The 19899-nt window shown below is 42.5% G+C and overlaps 1 protein-coding gene across 13 annotated transcripts in view; it reads left to right on the top strand.

The window, feature by feature from the left end:
• The window catches only part of RhoGAP19D (Rho GTPase activating protein at 19D), a 46120-nt gene that overhangs the window by 7358 nt on the left and 18863 nt on the right, over positions 1-19899 (top strand). For 10 of the 13 annotated variants that reach the window (XM_069040896.1, XM_069040890.1, XM_069040893.1 and 7 more), the window contains exon 2: positions 820-876. In XM_069040896.1, the coding sequence (XP_068896997.1) occupies positions 826-876 (51 nt within the window). In that variant the 5' untranslated portion in view covers positions 820-825. Of the gene's footprint in view, positions 1-819; positions 877-7551; positions 7668-8596; positions 8763-19899 lie in introns of those variants that run through there. The other 3 variants (XM_069040892.1, XM_069040894.1, XM_069040901.1) reach the window with 3 other exon arrangements.

Raw genomic sequence — 19899 nt, 5'->3', positions numbered from 1 at the left:
AAAGCGAAAACAAACACTAAATTGTTGATAAAATAATGTCTCGCTAAACTCGATCAGGCCGATACCTCGACGGACGAAGCGTGTCACGTGACCCACAAGAGCCCCGCCCAAAATGGAAACTTCTTTCGGGTCTCTTTGTTTCCCCTTTGCGGTTTTAAAATTTCGTACACGTTGCGTCGGTGAAACGATCTAGATTGTTTGCGACCGGAGGCGGAATTACGTGTTTTAACATTTTGAGGGAGTCACGCATTGTAGCACTCGAGTGCGTGCACGCAACACTGTCCTCGTTGTTTTCCTAATTGCCATTATTTCGGCAACAATTGGCTTTGATTTCGATCGATCTTGGGATGCTGGAAACGACGACGTTTCGGTCGGTGTGCTGCGGCGGCAATTAATGCGTCGTAACCACCAGTCGATGATCGAAGATTTCCTGAAGTAATCAGCGCGAAGCTGAACGAGCAATTTGCATTCCAGAGCCTAGGGCCTAGGCCCACCTCCGGTTTTTTCCCTCGTTTGTGCTTCCTCGTTGCGCAATCGTCTTTTTCAGTCCGCTTTTGGGCAAACGAGTCGATCGTTCTCGAGACGATTTTGCCCACATCGCCATTTTTCACGTCTCCTTATCCTCGTTGCTGGCGTTCATTAAACGCGGCGTTTTAAATTACCTTCCCACATCCAGTGGTACTTTTTCATTCCGCGAACGAGCTTGCAAACTTTCCATCACGAAATCCGCCATGCTACGGCCATTTTTTCGGCGTTGATCGCGTGATTCGCGCCGTACCGTCCAGGTTGGTTTTTTAATGGATTTCACGTGTGTTCCAGGCACCAATGGCTGATGATGGCGATGGATCGAACAAGCCCAAGTCGCACAGGCCGCAGGCAAGTATGATTTATATTGTTAATCCCGCCATTACCGTCCCGATATGAATGGATAAGTAATTATTATTTATACGATGACACGTCTTGTTTCCGAGCTGATGTGCCCACACGCTGCAGCTCGTCGCCGCGGGTGTGACCCGACCATTAATTTTTCCGGAGAAAGTGTTAAAAAAATTACACGCCGGAGCACCGACCTTGATTTTGCCCACGGTTGCGACACTTGTTATGATTTACCGCCGATTTCGGCGTGGCGCAACTCCCATGGTGGCGGAACATCCCATTGCCCAACGCTGCACCACAGATACGAAGCGAACATTCACCAAAATCCAGATTACCTACTCAGATGCAGCTCATTTTTAAGCTGTAAGCTTTTTTTCTCCTGCCAACAGACTCGAGCTCGTCTAGCATCCCTGTCCTCCTCCACGCTCCATTTCGTCTACTCCCGATTCTTTTTCCTCCCAATTTATCGTTTCTTCTTCCGTGACCGACAAAAGCACGTATCTGTGTCGTTTCTCGCGTTCTTCGCCGGTGAAACCTACAACGTTTTAATAATCCGAACGCGGTTGACATTTCCCCTGTCGACGTTAACGCGGTAGCGCTCTGGATGCAGGTGCTGTAATGTCGGCTTTGTTGCTACTCGCCCAAGCGAAACTCCTGTCAGAGGGAATTTTACAGGGAAAAAAAATCGGCTCGAGGATTATTTTTGCGCGTCGGTCTCCACCATTATTTCGGTTCGGTTTGATTGTTTCGCCGAAACTATTTTCGCTTTTTTTGTATACGCCATTAACCGACTTAGTAGTTGCGTTAATTGTCGGTATAACGGCTAAAAATAAGTTTATCGGCGCGATTTGTTTGCAACAATGGCCGGGGCGCAAGTAGGAAGCTTTTCATGTCTCCGGCGCGAATGAGATTGCCGTTTCAAACGAGCCGGCCTCGTAAAATTACTAAAATTGAACCACCGGAGACGGTCCCGGAGGTGCGCCGCAGCGCTCGGACGCGGGACCTCTGCTGCTGCCGGTGTCGGTTTCAGAAACGTGATTTGCGGTTCAAACGTTACGGCACAAATACCGAAACCGCAAGGTGTGGTTTGGAGGTGGTGATTTTTCTGTGCCCGTTGCGTTTTTCCGATTTTTACGCCTCTCACGGATTTTGAAATTTTCGAAATCACGTGCTCATTTTTTCCCCGATCGTTATCCAACTGGTGAAGGTGCATTGTTCGCGTTGGCAAAAAAGCCGGTGCGTTTAATTACGATTGCGAGAACTGCCTCGGAGCGCAGAAAAATGGTCGAGGGCAGTGCCGAAACGTGATGCCTGCACCTGAAGGTTACCTTTTTCGCAACATCCGCTCGTTTTTCGCGAAAAACAAACTCTGACTAAGTGGCTTATTAATTTTAATCCGTCGATGTCTTGTCCAAACACTTCGGCACGGTTTAGAGAGAGATCAGTGTTTACGACAAACACGCAGTTACATAAAGTAGTGCTGCCATCAAATAAACCGGCGTCTGTTAAAAGTCTTCGGCGGAAAGAGTTTGTTTTAACGTGGGGTGTCACGTCGTAAACAAAACGAACTGTACAATGTCGGCTGGAAGGAATTTTTTCGATTCGGCCGCGCACCGAGCTCTTGGAGGTGTGCTCGCCCCAAGAAGTGTCTCGTTAAACGCGAAAAAATCCGTTCGGAATGTCTGGCGACAACGTAAATATTATGGTGAACCTTTACGGTCGCGTTAACTGCTACTAAATGTCGTTTTTTCGCGGACCATGTGGGTCAACAGCAGTCCCCTCGAGGACGCACCCTCGAAGAGCGGACGTCTTCCACGTGATTCACGTGCCCCAGGAGGGTTATCGTTGGAATTCGTTCGGGTGACGCAACCGCAGATAAAAATTATCATCCGACTTTTAATTGAACATTATTGCAACCATCGGCGGCGCCTAAATTCCGGATAGGCTATCAATAACTCGGACGTTAACAACAATGTAAATAGTCGACATGCATATTTAGAAGATGTTGATTTATACCTTCGTGCGTCACCTTGAGCTTGCTTAATAATTATTATCCTCTCGGAATTTCAATGGAAAAAAAAGTGATTAAGAGATCGTTTTTGCACGACCTTCTGCGCCGTTCGTTCTGGCGCCCAACACGTGGCCCTAGCCCTACGACGATCCGGATCCGTCGAGAATTAAACAAACAAGTTTGTCCATATATGGAGTGTTATTTCGCGATCGGCAAATATGGTCGTGAAACCGCCAATAGGTTCGGCGATTTTTCGCGTCTGAGACCGATCGACACCCACACCCCCGGAGACCTCCCGCACGTCTTCCGTTCCTGACCAGGCACAATGGCGGAGAATCCAGACATCACCCACCAGATAATGGAGGCGCCCTTCGTTGTGGGTCAAGGGGTCGGAACGTCTCGCCTGATTTACGCGGTTGGTCTTGCGCGTTCGCGGCGAGGGTTGCGCGACCTAGAAGTTTTCGTTCTCCTTCGGAACAAGTTTATCTACCCTTCATCGGGGTCGGGACGATCGCATTGTGTGCACTGGAATAACGAAAAGGGAGTGCATCAGGCGCCACCCAAGCAGAAAATAAAACAATATCGGTGTCTGGCAAACACAGATGTTAAACGGCAGCAAATATGAAACGTTCATGACGAAATAAATACGCTCATATGTCAAGGATGGAGGATAGGAAAAAAAGCTCACCTGCCGAGAAATCAAACAGTATTGTGATGTTAATGCCGCAGACGCCAGACTACTGTTGATTGCGTCTGGTTCAAGTAAAACTGCACCTAGAGACGAGGCGGTGACTCGGTGAGGGTTGCAAGATTACGTCGTGACCGGAATCGAAAATTTTTTCAGGAGCTTTTTTTGTCAAACGATCGATAAAGTTGAACAACCTGATCAAACGGGAGTCATGCATGCGTTGCATGTTCGCCGAAGGGGTTTGTGAAATTCAACTCTGCAAGTCAAATTTGCCAGGTCTGCTTACCGTTTGGAAATCAACGAGTTGTGACTGACAGGTCTCTTCGGCTTAGTCTTTTCGAGAGGAAAAAAAACAGGGGGTGTCCTTTCGATCCCTCATTTTACCTGCGTCGTCGTCACCATTCCACCCCTTTAACCCGATACCTGGGGGAATTGCGCAGAAAAATGTTTCTTCGTAGAATCCAGTTGTGTAACCGCTTGTGGGCTACAAAATACGACGAATTGCATCTAGTTTGAAAAATTAATGTTTTGCATTAGGACTTCAAAGGTTAGCACACATCAAAAAGATCAAAATCGATCAATACAAAGTGATGGACGGTGCGAATCCTTGAGTCGAGGAATGAAAGTAGTAACAACATTCAATATTCATGCCTCATCATGCTGTAATTCGCGAAGATAAAATTACTATAAAAATTAGAGTGGGTTTTAATGCTTCCTTCGAGCGAATTACCGTCATTAAATGGTCGTCTGTACGCTGGTAAAAGTGTAAATCCAGATCTCGGTTATTGTTGGAAATTTAGAAATGATGGGAGCGGATTTTTTTCGGCAGTGCGACAATCAGCTCGACAAATCGGCAATTATTTTGTCGTCGAACCTACCCCATGCGTTGCGTCGGCACAATGAAAGTCACCGACGACTCAATCCAGTCCATTTTTCGGTTTTTGATGACATAATGCGATCTGGTGGGAACGTCATAACGAGCCTCCTCGGCACCCCACCGCTTTACGATGGGGTGCCGGCTCCATTATGCAACAACCCCTGTCAATATCTGGAATTAATTCACCCTTTCGTCCGGGTCAGTCTGGTGAGTTTCGTGCGGGAGAAGGGCGTTTCCCGTCGTAAAACATCCTCGAACCGGCGCGGAAAAGGGCACCGGGTCTCCAAAAAGAACCGCCTCATTGTTTCGGAACGTGTTTTGGAAAGTTCAGGACACGAAGAAGGTCGCGGTCCTTAAAGTGCACGTCTGTGATGTAAATCCGGCGTGCTTTCACCCGCTCCGCCGTCCTCTTATTTGCATACGTCGTCGGGTTGTGTTCGATTTACCGTTGGGTTTCGTCCAGGTTGTAGTCGGTGCCCCGGACGTTATCTGGCCCGATTCGATGATTTATTCCGCTGGGAATTATCAAATTTGAGAATCGTAAACAAGCAGATTGGCAAGCCAGATTTACGATCGCACCGTGAAAATAAATATGCAATATGCGAATAGTGTGTTGACCGACATAAAAATTAATTGGTTTTTATGGGGAGCGCAGCCGCATTAATCTCACTTAAGGAAGCACCGATTTTTATTGGCTTTGTCATGTGCGGACTTCGCACACGTGCTGCTCTGCGCGCTACGCGGGGGCCATCTAGCGCTTCGCGAATATAGATGACGGGAGAGCGCTGTTATTGACCGTCGACAGTGCCATCTTTGGTGCGAGTCACCCGTCTGCAGTTCACGCGAAGAACGGCAACGATCGGACCCCGATCTTAATTAAAAGCCCCCCGAACGTGCACTTTTTTCTGGGATCGTTAAGTCGCTTATCGCCGGGTCGATCGCTTCGCGTGTTTGCATGAAAGCATCAATGAGTTGCTGCCGGACCTCCTCTTTCTTCTGGAGAAAGTGCCAAGTGACTCACCACGAAACCTGCTCTCTTGCTGCCGAAATTTTCGCAAAATCCCCTCGATCCGAAAGTGATTGTTGCGATTTATACCACAACAAAACACACTCCGAGTGCGTCGATCCAAGAAAAACCCCAAAGAGTAAGTCTCAAAGAACTTCTTCCTTTTTCGTTTCTTTTTACGTTAGCTACCACCGGATTCCTCGAGGCTCGAGCTATTGTTAGCCGCGTCACACCAGATAGTTTGCATTTTCTTTCATCTCCAGTTGCCTTGCTTTATTTTCTTGTCGCATGCATACTTCCGCCAAAATATGTTGGCCACGCGCCACATATTTCGAATATTCTTGCATTTTTTTACTCCTCGTTTTTGACTTTTTTTTCAAATCCATCTTAAAATACTTGACGGATCACGAGAGCAATTAAAGCTTCTTGTTCAAGCAAAAAAGAACTTGGTTTTCTAATCTGTCCGCTAAATACTGAAATGTTGTCATGTCGAGAGACGCATTAAAGAAAAAAAAATCTGAATGGCATGTTGATGGTGGAGATAAGCTAAACTTGTCTTTAGAAGAAGTAAAATCATATTTGAGCCAAACGTCAGCAGAAAAGATCCAGACGTGACAACTTGAGAAAAGTGGAAAATCTAATCGGGAATGTTTGCGTTTCCCACGGGCCACTTTTCCGCCCCTCGAAATGCCACCGCCAAATACCATCCAGCGACCTTTCCAGACCCGATCCCGCTCGCTCTCGCCCCGAAATCAATTTTAATTATCACCTACGATCCTATCTGTCTCTTCCGCGTTTCGCGCGCGATCTAAGCACGAAATCTGGAAATAACTCCCGTTAATTGACAAGTTGGAGCCGGTCCAGCCTTGACAAAGCCCTCATACATTTCCGAAAACCATTGCAACCGTCTTGGCAGGTATTCCACCTAAATAGACAGACGATTGAGCGTTTCCGTGAAGCTCGCAACTGCTGTAAAATTAACAGCTTCTGTTAACTTCGAATTGCGTAAATAAATTGACAGACATTGGCACGATGGGATTTTCTTCGAACGGTCGCGAGCCACTTCCACGAAAACGATTTTCACAATGGCAGGTCGACGCGAAAAGAACCCATTCGCGATTCGATTCGGACAATTACAGATTAGACCCGGCTGGTTTCGTGGCCGCTAATTATTTTACAACAATGCGAGAGGGTCAAATTTTGAAAAAGGCTCTCGATCTGGGTGACAACAAGCGGCGCTCGTTATCACGCGAGTCGCGCGAAACAATGGCCAATTACTGTTGTTCTCGCCCGTGGGCCGCCAAGCGTCCTCAATGGTACTAAATCAGGTTCTGGCACGGCTAAAACTGCCCAATCCTCCACGGTCATCTTTTAATTCGGCTCGTTTCGGGGAATTACCCGTTAATGGTTGTCACATCCCGTCTCTATTCGTCTTTTCTCCCATAATCACGTCCGATTGTTGTCTCCATTTTTCGGTGCTTTGCGACCTTGCTTTTAATGAATTTCTTGGCTATATTTAGAGTGGAATTGCGTCGGAAACGAACGGACTTATTAAAATTGTTGTCGCGTCACACGTTAATGTGTCCGATAGGCATGGACACCTCCCATTATTTCTTTTGGATCTTTCTGATTAACAATCGTGTGTTGAATTCGCCGACGAAGAGATGACGTTCCTGCCTCGTTCTTTCGACAGTCTTGACGGAGCACTCGATACGTGTAAGGTCAATTGTTATCTTGCAGGTATTGAAATTTTAAATGGCGTATGAAAGCGGCGGCCTTTCCAACGGTGGTGCCGATATTATCGGAGATTAATTAATGGCGATTAAAGAGTGGACGCTTAGAGGCCGCACAGATTTTTCCGGATGACAGCGCTTGTTATCTGGTAAGATCGCAAAAATCAGCTCGACGAATCGCTCCGAAGGAATTTTAAGGAAAAAAAATTAGATTTGAAAACTGATACAACTCGGATCCAAAAAGGAGTAAAGTCCAAGAAAAGCGAACCTGCATTTCGTTGGTCCGAGTTTATTTTTGTTTTGTGGTGTGGTGTGTGGCAACATTTTGTGTACTTTTTTCGCGTTATCGCGTCAGTCATCGATAAGATAATCAGATATCAACAGTTGCCCGTTTGTCATCGTTGCATTTAGTGAATGATGTTGTCGAAAGGTGGTGTTTTCGATTCTGACAAGGTATGGACGAGGGTCGTTTACGGGTAAATAATACCGCTTTTACCATTTTAAAAAACATTCTAGGGTAATCGCTCGTCGTAAAAGTTTTATTACCTCATGTACGCGACCTGCTGTTTACGACGTTATCATAAAGACATCAAACCCACTTTGTTAATAATTTTCAAAAGTGGGCTCCCTCGCCTAGAACGGCATTATAATTAATCGAATACCGGAGAGGAGCAATTAATTATTCTTAATTAACGTCGACGGAAAAAGACACTCCATTTTTGCCGGCCGTTGACTTTCTACTCGTCGATGCAGTAATGGTTCCGATAAGGATTACCTACCTTCACTGGGCTCGCCCTTATCTCGTTCGAAAGGAATTTTTCTATCAGGCCTAGACGAATCAAAAATTAATGCAGACGTGTAGAACGAACGCATCGAGTTTTTTTGTGGTCGTCGTGACTCGATAGGGGCCCCGTGATCGATGCCCGAGCCGAACCTTTTTTCGGTTTTTTAATTAAAACGTCTCTGTCGGCGAACCGAAAAATTACGTTATCGGATAATATGTAAATAGTGACCCAGAAAAACTCACTTTACTTTTTATGTCATTAATCGTAATACTTTCACTGGTCTCGTCGTCTCTCTTATCATCACCAAACATTTCTATCTTATTTGCGAACCTTCGTCCGGTCGAAATTTGAACCCCCCCGCCAATCGGTCGTTCTCCTTGAACCTGAATTTCGGCGAAGGCGTACGAAAGTCGCGTCGTAACTCGACCCGCACCGTTCGCAACGAGATGCGACTCGATTTGCGTCATCCATTGATTCGATCACCTCCATTTCCATGTTATGGAGCAACAATCAGACCGCGATGGAGTCCTCCGTGTGCGATTTGGACCGCTCGAAAATCGCGCTCCATGTCGTCCACGATGAGGTGTAGTACACACGCGTTCACGGAGAGGGGATCCAAGTGTGCCGTGCTGGTTGTACGGTTTTCCAGCAGCAGTGCGCTTCTATGTTCGTGCTGGACAAACCGTTTTTGATTTCACGCTCGAAATTCGTTCCTTCGCGGCCGCTTTTCAGTGTCCCCTTTCGATTTTTGTGACAGTGTTCCCGGACTCGGAGTAGCCAAGCTCGGTGAGTCTCTATTTTTAGGCTAGCACCGATCCAAGATGGTATACGCGCGATTCATCAATGTCAATCGTCGACCATGTTATTAATGTTGATAATTATTTATGTTTATTGCTCAATTAGGGACGGCTCTCGAATTCCTCGAGTGCTACAACTAGAACACTGGAACTCGAAAAATTGCGTTTTAGGTTGCACTCGCGCGATTTCTCACCGGTACTCGTCGATATTCAGATTAGGTAACGACGTGATTGACATGTCGCAGTACTTTCTGTGACAATGACAGGTGACGGCCCGATTCTGCCCAACTTCGGTGACATAATTGCGGACCGAGCTTAGACACATGTCGGATTGTTTATTGGTTTTGGATCGGCGGTACGGAAGTCGTGCTAAATTTAGTCCGGAAAGTCGGTACGTTCTGGCATTGTCTGATTTGTCTGGTGGTCACCACCCTTCGAAGGTCCGTCAGACTTGGTGTGCGCTTTCCACTCGGAGTTTCTACTTGTCGCAGCGTGAAAGTGTACACCAACAGTAAACCGTCGAAACGTTATATGTGTTCGCAAATGGTACCACTTTTGTTGTCGTACCTGCGGGAGGACGTGTGCCAATTGACATGGAGTCACCCGAATTTTTGTTTAGTCATTTTCCGGCCGGCCTGCCAAGAATTCCGAAATAATTTATCGTGTTTTCTGCAACTGGGCCAGTTTCAAATCTGCAACCTTCTCCAGTTCCCAGAGACTCACCAATTTTTCCGACACACCTGGCATCAAAAACTTAATTTGCTTTATTTATTGGCCGTCCTAAATTAATGTTTCGCCGATCGTTCCGACGTTATTAATTACTTTGTTGTTCAATTTGTTTCGAACACAACGTGATTAGTTTTGTCAAATTCGAAGTCGTCTTTCCTTATACTGCGACCACCATAAAAACACTTTCACTCCGCCGGTATGGATGGTTTTGGTATGAAATTTCATATCGCACGCTTCCACCGCGGGATCTCGTTTCTTTCTCGACATAATTACCGTTTCTTGCATTTCCTGAGTACCGAATCTGGCAAATTGGTTTCGGCAATTCGTGATCTCCGCACCTATTCTCTTCATCTGGCAGTGACATCAGACTCCGGTCAAGATATCTAATAGAAAGCTGATTTGTTATTTGATTCGTCCCATTAAATTGTCAAAAGTAAATGGTAATTATTGTTATTAAGGATTTTTTATGCGCTTGGGAAATCGTTTCAAAAATAATCCTATTTACGATTCACCCAAAAAGACGACAGAAAAAGCCGTGACTAACGTTCGTGAGTAATTGTCCGTCTGGCGCTGCCATTGCGCAACCGATTCGCCGCCACACGACCACCAAAAATCACAATTTTCCGATGGATGTAATGTTTGCGTCTGCAACACGTTCAAGATCGTCCAAACAAGACGATAAAAAATATCCGGCTCTTCTGATTTCAACAGGAACGTTTCTCAATCCGTTCGCCGGTTTGATTGTAGCACTTGAACGTTTTTTTAAACAAACATCGACTCCCATTTAATTATTTTATTGAGGCCGGTCCGGCTCGCTGGACTGGATTCGTGGCGCCTGGTCCCGGCACGGGGCCTCCTCCTCCGGGAAAGTCGCCCCAGGATCCGGCCGCCTCCGGAAATTCAATTGACCCTCTCGGGTCCTATTAAAATTGCACGACGGCCGGTTCCACGTTGATGCATCGCTGCGGACCGGGAGTTCTTCGGATGAGTTGCGTAATCCGCGAGGCGTACGCCGCCACCATCGAATCAAAATCCGACGAACGGAACGTGATCGGTAATTGTGGGACGTCAATCAGGCGGCGCAAAGAGCTGCCTCCGAGTGCACAGATCTCACCTATGTGCGTTAGAAGTGGTACCTGGTTCTAATGAGCACATCGTTGGTGGCATAAATCAAGACTGGTTTAATTGGAAACAGCTTCTGACTCGGTAAACAACACGTTATTAATAAGCCATAAAAATTACGGGCGATTTTTGTTGTCTTTTGATGTGTTTTATGGCGCTCGTTTAATAAAACACATGTTCTCTGGTACTGCATTGCTGGCATGTTCGCCGTCTATGAATCACGGTTGGCGACGCTCGATTTTCCAACGGAGGATTTTTCTGACGGCCGCCCAAAACCGGAAGTCGACGAAGAATAATGGCCCGGAAAAACGATTAGAAAGTTCGATTGTCGCGACCAAATCGAATTTTTACGCTTTTTAGAGGTTTCCTTTCGGTGAGCACCGGCTTTGACGTAAAAATTCGTGAAAGTTTCCTAATACGGACGAAAGACAGGTACGGATTCGGGATGCGGACGTTTGTTCGATTTCGGCAACAATTAACACTCCTGTTACTTCAGCTTGTTTCTTGGGACACGAGTGAAAGCGAAACATTTCAAGTGTGAGGACAAAAATGCGCTTCTGCTCGAAAAATTTCTATAGTTATTAATTTCTACTTATTGAAGAAATGTCGGTTTCTCGCGAAAAATGTCGAACCACCACCAAGGTCCTTCATACTTCACTGGTTTTAATCGACGTTTTCTGCAACAATTCTGGTATTTGTTAGCGATGTCAAGAACATTCGCAGCCAATCGAACTTTTTTGCAGTCTCCCATGTTTGAATCTGTGGCGGAAGAAACATTTTCACTTGCTTGGTTTGCTCTTTGGTTTGGACAACATTTCCAAAACTCGCAAAGGATCACTCACAGTTCGTAATTTGATGACGTCCATAATTCACTTTGCCCCACGTACTGCGAAAATCTGTACAAATATTTACTCCTTTGATTTGCTCTTCAAACACTGACTGATTCACCGTGGTTCATTCACTTTTGTAATTTTCTCACTTCAGTGACAATTCCGTAATCCATTTAGTGAGTCTCTACATAAAATAAAACAACGCACAATTTAATTATGAAGTTTTCTGGAATTTTTTTCGCCATCAGAAATCTGGTTTTTTCCCCAACAAATGATCCCATTCAAGACTTTGCGAAGTCAGTCCCTCACGCTTCACTTCGCGGGCCTGTCTTTTTCCCTTCATATACAGCGTGATCAACAATGACTGAGTCTGTTGGCAATGAAACAATTGAAAAGTACTGGTGTTTACGGGTGTTTTTTGTCTCGTAATTGGCACTGAACGGATTTTTTAACTTGAGACGATATTAAAAACATTTTTGGTTATGCCGGTTATGTTTATGCTATTACAAAAATGAACCTTTGATGGTAAATTTCAAATTTGCCAAATTTCATTGTTACCAACAGATTCAGTCATTTTTGATCACACCGTAGCACTATCATTTTCTCCGATTCATTCCCTTTAATCCCGGATGGCCTCCTTCCAAAAAACTTCTCATCGCGTCGTGGTCTGTTGGAGCCGATCCAGATGACCAGGACTGTACGCGACTCATCCCCGGTGTCTCAAAATCACTCGAAATACATTGTTTTAATTTTTCAGCGAAAATCTTGTACATGTACCGGTCTAGACTCGTCTGTTGCCAAAAAGCGTGGGCTCGAAATCCAGGTCCGTGCCATGTAGGTTAATTCTTTTTTATTTTTGCGTTGACAGGTCGCGATTGTCAGTTCGATTGTGACATTTTTCCGACACGTTTCGCGTTTGTTTACCGTGTCCGTCTCGATTCTCTTGGTGTTCTTGCGCGAAGTGACCGAAAGAGTCGGTTTATTGCCGTAATTTGGCCAAGTATTAATAAATCAAATCTGCTGGATCGGAGCCAGTGTCGTAACGTAATTCATTATTTATTGGTGAGATATTGGGACGTTGTTTTTACCGATCGGTAATTATAAACGCCGCTTTCTGGAAAACGACCGGATCGCGTTCGCTGCTGCGTCAATCGGTTCGAAACTGAATGGGGAGTCCTGGAACGTCTGTAATTATTACTGCTGTGGCAATTTGTTCGCGGACAAGTCTGCAAACAGGTATTGATAATGCGTCTATATATAAACCATCGAGAGCCTTGGAATATATTGACGTCTGGAATTAACATGCAAATTCCTATAACTGTGCATTGGTCACAGTCTTGCCACTTTCGTCGTTTCTCCGACTGTACTGTTAGGTTTTGTTTCGAATGCCGACGACGTACATACCTAGGTCGACTTGAATGGTACCGAGGAAGACACGAGTTGAATTGTGGAGCGATTATATTCAAATGTAAGATCCGAGCAAAATCGCCGGAAAATCGACCGTAAATTACCCACCTCCGCTCGATTTATGGACGATGAGCGTTAATGATTTCAGCTTATCGGTGGCCATCGGGGAATTATCATAATTTATGGAAGCACCACACTCTTCGCTAATCACCACAATGACCCGCATAACCCGTCGATTTATCATCCGAACAGGTAGAAAAACAGGATCAAAGTTTACATCTCCTGATTAACAACCATTTCCTCGATGGTCACCATTAATAATCGTTTTTGTCCGCGATCTGTTGCAACAGGAAGGACTAATGAAAGTTGATAAATACGCCTTTTGATTAATGGACCCGTCGAGGAGTAGTCAGCCACACGGATTTCGGTACCTTCGTCCCTGTCCCACGGATACGTCACATTTCCGTTACGTCACACTTGTTTTTCGAACGGATGACGTACGGGAAGACATGAAAGTTTGATTTTTAGTTGTTTGTAATAAATTTGGCGGACGGTTTTAACGTAAGCTGACGCTTCCTCAATTTGCAACTATCCAAACACACATGGTTGGTTTTTCTTGTTGAGAAAATCGACTTGCTGGGGACGCGTAAGCAATCAAGGAAACTCGCCGATTTGTTGACGGTGTGAAGGGAAAGTGTTGAAATTGTGCGAATCAGCCGTGACCGAGAAAACGGACCAGAGGTGCGAAAAGGAATCCACTGCGAAATGGAGTCTAGGACGACGGTTTAGAAACTGTTTGTCAACCGTCAGACGTGAGACAATGATGAATCTAAGAAGGTCTTAAGATTAACAAAGAAAAGGTTTGTTTGCTGAAGAAACAGCGTGATTGCCGCTAACAACCGTCTAACCAGAACAAAATAGAATCAGAACGAAGTGTGTAAAGCTGTGAACTGTCACTCAAAATTCGAATCTAGTTCCGGCGAGCAATTTTTGTTTTAAAGTGAAGAGTTAAAATTGTCTTGGGATTGTTGATCATCGCATAATAACAGACCAGGACATGAAAGTACTATGTAGTAGCATTTGTGGTGATCGTAAAGTTCCTTCACTGATTGATGATGAAGAGGCGGCGTGAAACGAAGAGAGTCGAGAAAGGGACGTGCAGATCAATATCCTCAAATCTGGACGTCTAATTGAGACAATTAACTCTTCAAAAATGATTCTGGATCGATCGCTGAGTCATCGTTTCGTCTAATTGGTTCTGCTCCCATGTATTATGTATGGGCACCACACGTGGACATCCGTCCATAAGTCTAGATGGATGCCCGTTCGGATTTCTCTCATTATAATAAATGTTGTATGCTAAGTGATTCTTTATAAACCATTTAAATATGTTAATTCAACACCATGTATCATTACACATGCTGTTCGGATCCGACGTCCTCCTGCCATACGATTGTTTATTTACCTTCTTCAGAACAACTGCCACGCGAACCTCCAATCCAATCCTGTCCACTCTGGATACTTTCCATTCGATTCCGCCACAAATCAAATAGAGATTAATCATTTTCGACGCGATCTGGCACTTCCCAGAAAACTCTTCGCTTTCGCCCAAGAAGAACCCAAAACTCTCGGTCTTTCCTCTCCCCGTGTCGGTACCGCTCCCGGCAAACTCCCAACTTTCGCTCTCGACTGAGACTCCCAAAACTTCCGATTTTCTGCGACCGCCAGTCCGTATTAATCGGACATAGAAAGTTAATGACATGCAAATAAAGTGCATTAATTTATTTGCCTTTCCGTTAGACCTACTTCGATTTGGTTTTGCGGCGAGCAGCGCCCCCTTAACGCGCCCATATTTATTATCACGGGAGTCCGTAATTAATAGCGAACGGTGGAGTGTCAGGTGTCGGCTTTGAAAATATAATTTATTAAGTCGGGCGCGAACGCCGACGATATTTACTGGTAATTGCCGTTTAGACGCTCCGAAAGATTTATGTCCCGCGGGAGCCACTCCGAAATGTGTCAAGTCCGCCAGAAGTGGAGCGAAAAATTTTTACGTCTCTTTTTTCGGCCGGAAAGATTTATGTCCCGCGGGAGCCGCCCCGAAACGTGTCAAGTTCGTCGAAACTGGATCGAAGATTTTTTTTCCTCTCTTTTCGAAATTTATGATTCACGCGTGGGGACCGGCCGGTTTTCGGGCGGTTCGATCTTAGTCATGTTGTGTAAATAAATAATTAAGTCGGTTTAATGTTGAGCAAACATCAATTTACACTATTTATACAAGATGGCATCAAACATGCCCGAGGTTCCTAGGAAATCTTTTTATAAATAAATAGCGAATTTATACGCTCCATGGTGTAAACAAACATTCTTGTAATTCGATAAACAGAAGGCGGTTACTTGAGCTACCGTGCTGTAGACTAATTAGGGTGGATTGATGCAGCTTTTGAGACTCTTTTTTGGAAATTTACAACAAGTAGTCCGCCGCGTGCGCCAAATGGGTCACCGTGTCTGTCACATTTTTTTTTATTGGCTTATTAAAAAAAATATAGGTCTTTGAGTGTTATTTTTATTTGCTTATTATCGTGGCTGGAATTTTACGATTACCAACCCTGATGTGTACTCACATTTGGTAATCTTACCATCAAGCGGTCCCTTTGTAGTGCAACGCCATTATGTAACTGCTGTTGATATAATATCGAGTTGTTGCTCCTCCAGAACATATTCGTCATAATAGTAGAGCTCACGCTTCCGAAAGTCTTTCAAAAAATAATTCTGTACACTTTTAAATCCAACGCCGTGCAATATCGATTACTACTCATGTAGAAAACATCAAAAAAAAAGTTGTGCAAAGGTTGTGCTGTGCAAAAGGATCTTATTCAAAATTTTCGACTGACACGCGGTGTGTTAGTCCAAATCTTTCTTTTGGCAAAGATTTTATAAATCCTCTGTATTTTTTTAAATATTTTTTTCAATAAAATTATTGTGCTTCATCTTCAGCAATCTTCTTCTTCAACAATGTTTTAATTATTAAATTTCAAGTACATATTATTAAATGCCAAGCTCATTGGAAAATGTGCGTGTCAAAGATTCCTGGAAATAATAGATAAAAATGATTTTAATAAAGGTATTAAAAACTCAGTACAAATAAATTGCCATCACAGGAACCTTCAATAAAAAGCAGAAAGAGCAGAAGGCTCAGGAATTTCTTCAAGTGTTGCAGCAAAAGAAGCAAAAAGAGATCTATTCTTAAGGTGTCCTCCTGTCTCAAAAATGGAATTAATGCATTAATTCAACTAATAACAAGCGACAATTAACTATCATTACAACGAAGCGCATTATTTAAGATACAAACATTTCAATTTGTGACAAGTGGCAAATTTCGTGACGTAATGGAATTGAGCAGCAACACTTTTAAATTGATGTAAGCAGAGAGCAGAATTTTGCTTCATGTTTTATCGAAGGTAAAATAACAAGACCTAATTTTTTATCGGATACATTTTTCAATTTTACGAAAGCTTTTAGCTCGAGGGTTTAACCTTTGAATAAAATTGCCCAAATATCAACGAGTAAAATTGTCTAAAGCAAAAATGTTTAAGTGAAAATTGGGAAATTTATCAGATATAAAAAATTAGGTCGTGTTATTTTTGGCAAGATTAATTCCAGAATACAAACTTTAACGTTAGGTAATTATTTATTTATGATACAGTTATTAAAAACAATTTGAGAATCTGACAGGAGTAGCATGCAATTTTAATCACTTTTGACAAATGACAGAGTGGTAGGACGTTTTTATCGCGATAGATTTTTGATTGGATGAAAGCAAGCGCTCTGATTGGCTGAACATGCACGTTTGATGTACGTGGGAATTAATCAAGAAGAAAACTGACAATAATAAATCTAATTTTTACTCTAAAGATACTGATTTATTATTATTGGTCAGTCAGTACATAATTAATAATTAAGTAAATTCCTTAAATTCTATATGTAAAAGTTTCAAGAGCGAAGAGCGTGGACTTAATTGAAAAAAATGAATGGAAATTATTAGCTAATTCTTGTCCTTGTCTTCATCAATAACTGTAGTTACAGCAATTACATCAAATAAGTTTCTCAACGTTTCAGGTGGCTCAATTATTTTTTATTTGTGACGCTCATGTGACAAATAATACGTAATTGTAGTTACTAGTTTTATTGCCATTCGCACAATCATAATCACTGTATAGGAACTAAATGGCCGTGTAGTTGTTAATGTTTGGTTGATGTTCAGTGTAGCACTGACACATTTTCTGTTTATGTGTCTTGAGCAGACCTTCGTTTTTACAATATTATAAATAATCATTTATAATAACATAAAAGAGCTTCCGATAATGGGATATTAGTAAAGAGCTATTTATTGTACAAGTGTCTTATAAGGCAAATAAGTCACGAGTGTAATACATAGTTTTATCCAACCTCCTTTGATGTTCAATAAACTGTTCAATTATCTCTAAATTGTTTAATTATAGAAACAATTTAATTATGGGTTCATAAGTCCACCTCATAATACATACATTATATTCAAAATCGGCATTATTATGACTTCATAATAAACAGGTGTTGGATAAAGTCATTTATTGAAGGAGACATTTTTGTGAATTGTAAATTTAGGAATATTTATTATATTGAAAAGAAATAGTTTTTTTAAAAGACACAGTTAACAGTTATATGAATACTCCGTACTCGGATAGATTGTACGTTTTTTGACAGAAGACAGACCCAGAGAGTAGTGTGGCGGGAATTCATATGCAGGGATACAGCGGTTTTCTACATAACGTGAAACAATTGAGATGGAGAGTTTAGTATTTTTCACTGGTTCATGTTTTGGAACTAGAATTTAAAAACGTACAATCTATCACCGTACGGAGTTTACTTAATTTTTTCAAAGCAAAAATTAATTCTTATTTTCAGATTGCAAATATGTATGTAAGTGACGCACCTGTAAAAAAAATAATAAAATGGGTTGCATAGAATCTTGTCATAGCACGGGTCAAATATTTCCTCCAAAAAATATTGTTGAAGCAAATATTTATATGTATATTTAAAAGGTGAAAGCGGAATATCTTATTTAAAATTATTTATTAACTACATAATATAATGATTATAATATGTATAAGTACATAAACGTATATGTATTTTCTACGAGTTTATTTGTAAAATAAACGTTTCTCCAAGCAGCGTTTTATTTCATAATATTAAAAAGGGTGATTCACTGTTGTGAAATCATTGTGTAAAAAATGTGAGATTACAGAGACGTGAATTGTTTCGGTAGATCAAGGCAACGGTGGGATTACTGCGAATGGTGCGGTGCGGGAGGGTGATCGATGTTTTGCACTTCTAATCACTTGGAGATTATGTAGCTGCTTCACATTTTTAATCATAATTTACTTATTATTCCACGAAAATTATAGCATGAAGTACCGTCGTAATCAGAGAATATCAATCATCAGTTTTTAAACAATAGGTTCCTTTTTTATTTAAGGTTTAGTTCACGGGCAATGGAGTGAGAAACGTAAAAACGTGGCAAAACGATGAATTTTTGGCGAGCGTCGAACAGAGAAGAGGGTCCTTGAAGTTTGCTTTTCCAATAAGACACATTGCTTTTTTGAAAATAATTTATTTTTTTGCAGCCACAAGACAATTTTTGAATAACTTTTTTTAGAAGTTTATTTATACATAAGCTATCTACATAGTTAGCATCTTGTTAGCTTTTAATTTTTTTAAATGCCATCATGATAAACATTTTGAATCTCGACGTCCCGTTTTACAGGGTCATTATAAATAATTGTAGTCGAAGCAAGCCATGCCCATGTTATGAAATGTTTGCCGCCTCACTGTGAACTGTCAATTTTTGTTATACTGTCAGTGTCATTTTTTAGGTGAAAAGTGCGATGATGAGAATTCTATTTGTTTCTTTCTAAATTAACGATTGAATCTAAGAATATTGAGTTGTTTTGCAACCACATTAACTCCTGCGTGAACTTATTCATCATTTTTTATATGGAGCGGCAACCATACATTTTACATTCAGTTTTTACCCCAACTTGGACTACAATCATTTATAATGACCTTGTATAATGTTTCAAAACAATTTACTCCCCTTTCTGTACTAGCCCATCAACCGGTTTTCACCAAATTACCACTCACATTGTTTGCCCGAAATTCATACAAATAATGCGAAGTGTTAAAATGTACACAAACCCGCCTTTTAAGTAAAAAAATTGTTACCACTGTCACAAACTCGCCATTGAACCTTTAACTTGTCCGTTGTAGCAAACATCCACGTTTAGCAAGATATAGATTTTCAATATCATTTCCTTATTATCATGAACTAGAATTTTTAGGATTACCGACCACGCTTATTTGCATTTGGTAATCCCACCTTCCAGCGGCACCTTTGTATCACAACGCCGTTCTGTAACTGATAGTCTGATAATGTCGAGTTGCTGCTCCTCGACAACCCGCACATTATCAAATTACAAACTTTCGCATCTTGATCTTTTCATTTGTTCTGATATGCAGCAGTATCAATTTGTCAAACGATTGATTCCACGCTAGTGTTTAAACTTATTCGAAGGTTTTTTCAAGTGAAGGTACTTCGAGACGGTACCACTCAAAAACTGTTCCCATCACAAACTCGCCGTTGAATCTTTGAAAGCTCGTGTACGTATCGTGGTACTAACTTTCGGCGTGACTGAGACTCGTGTTATCTTCTTCGCATTTGCATAACGTTTCGTCAGCCAGCTTGCATTTGTTGAAATCCCTTTTGACAGGGATTCGCGCATTACACATGGTGAACGAGTGAAAGGTCACTAGTTTGCGTTGCGGCATTCTGCGGCGACATTCTCTTTACGGCGGCAATAAATAAAGTTTTCATAAAACGCCGACAGATTCTGTTTGGTCGCCGTGATGGATCCGCTACGCGGCGGTACTGTTTTGCAACAGCGCGTACGTGATCTAGAAGCGTAATTAAGCATTCTGTCGAAATCTCGAATCTGTACCGAT

Source organism: Tenebrio molitor, chromosome 3 (assembly GCF_963966145.1).
Source record: "Tenebrio molitor chromosome 3, icTenMoli1.1, whole genome shotgun sequence".
In the NCBI taxonomy this organism is placed as follows: Eukaryota; Metazoa; Arthropoda; class Insecta; order Coleoptera; family Tenebrionidae; genus Tenebrio; species Tenebrio molitor.
The sequence above is the reverse complement of the archived record's forward strand: the minus strand, read 5'-3'. Positions and strand labels throughout refer to the sequence as shown.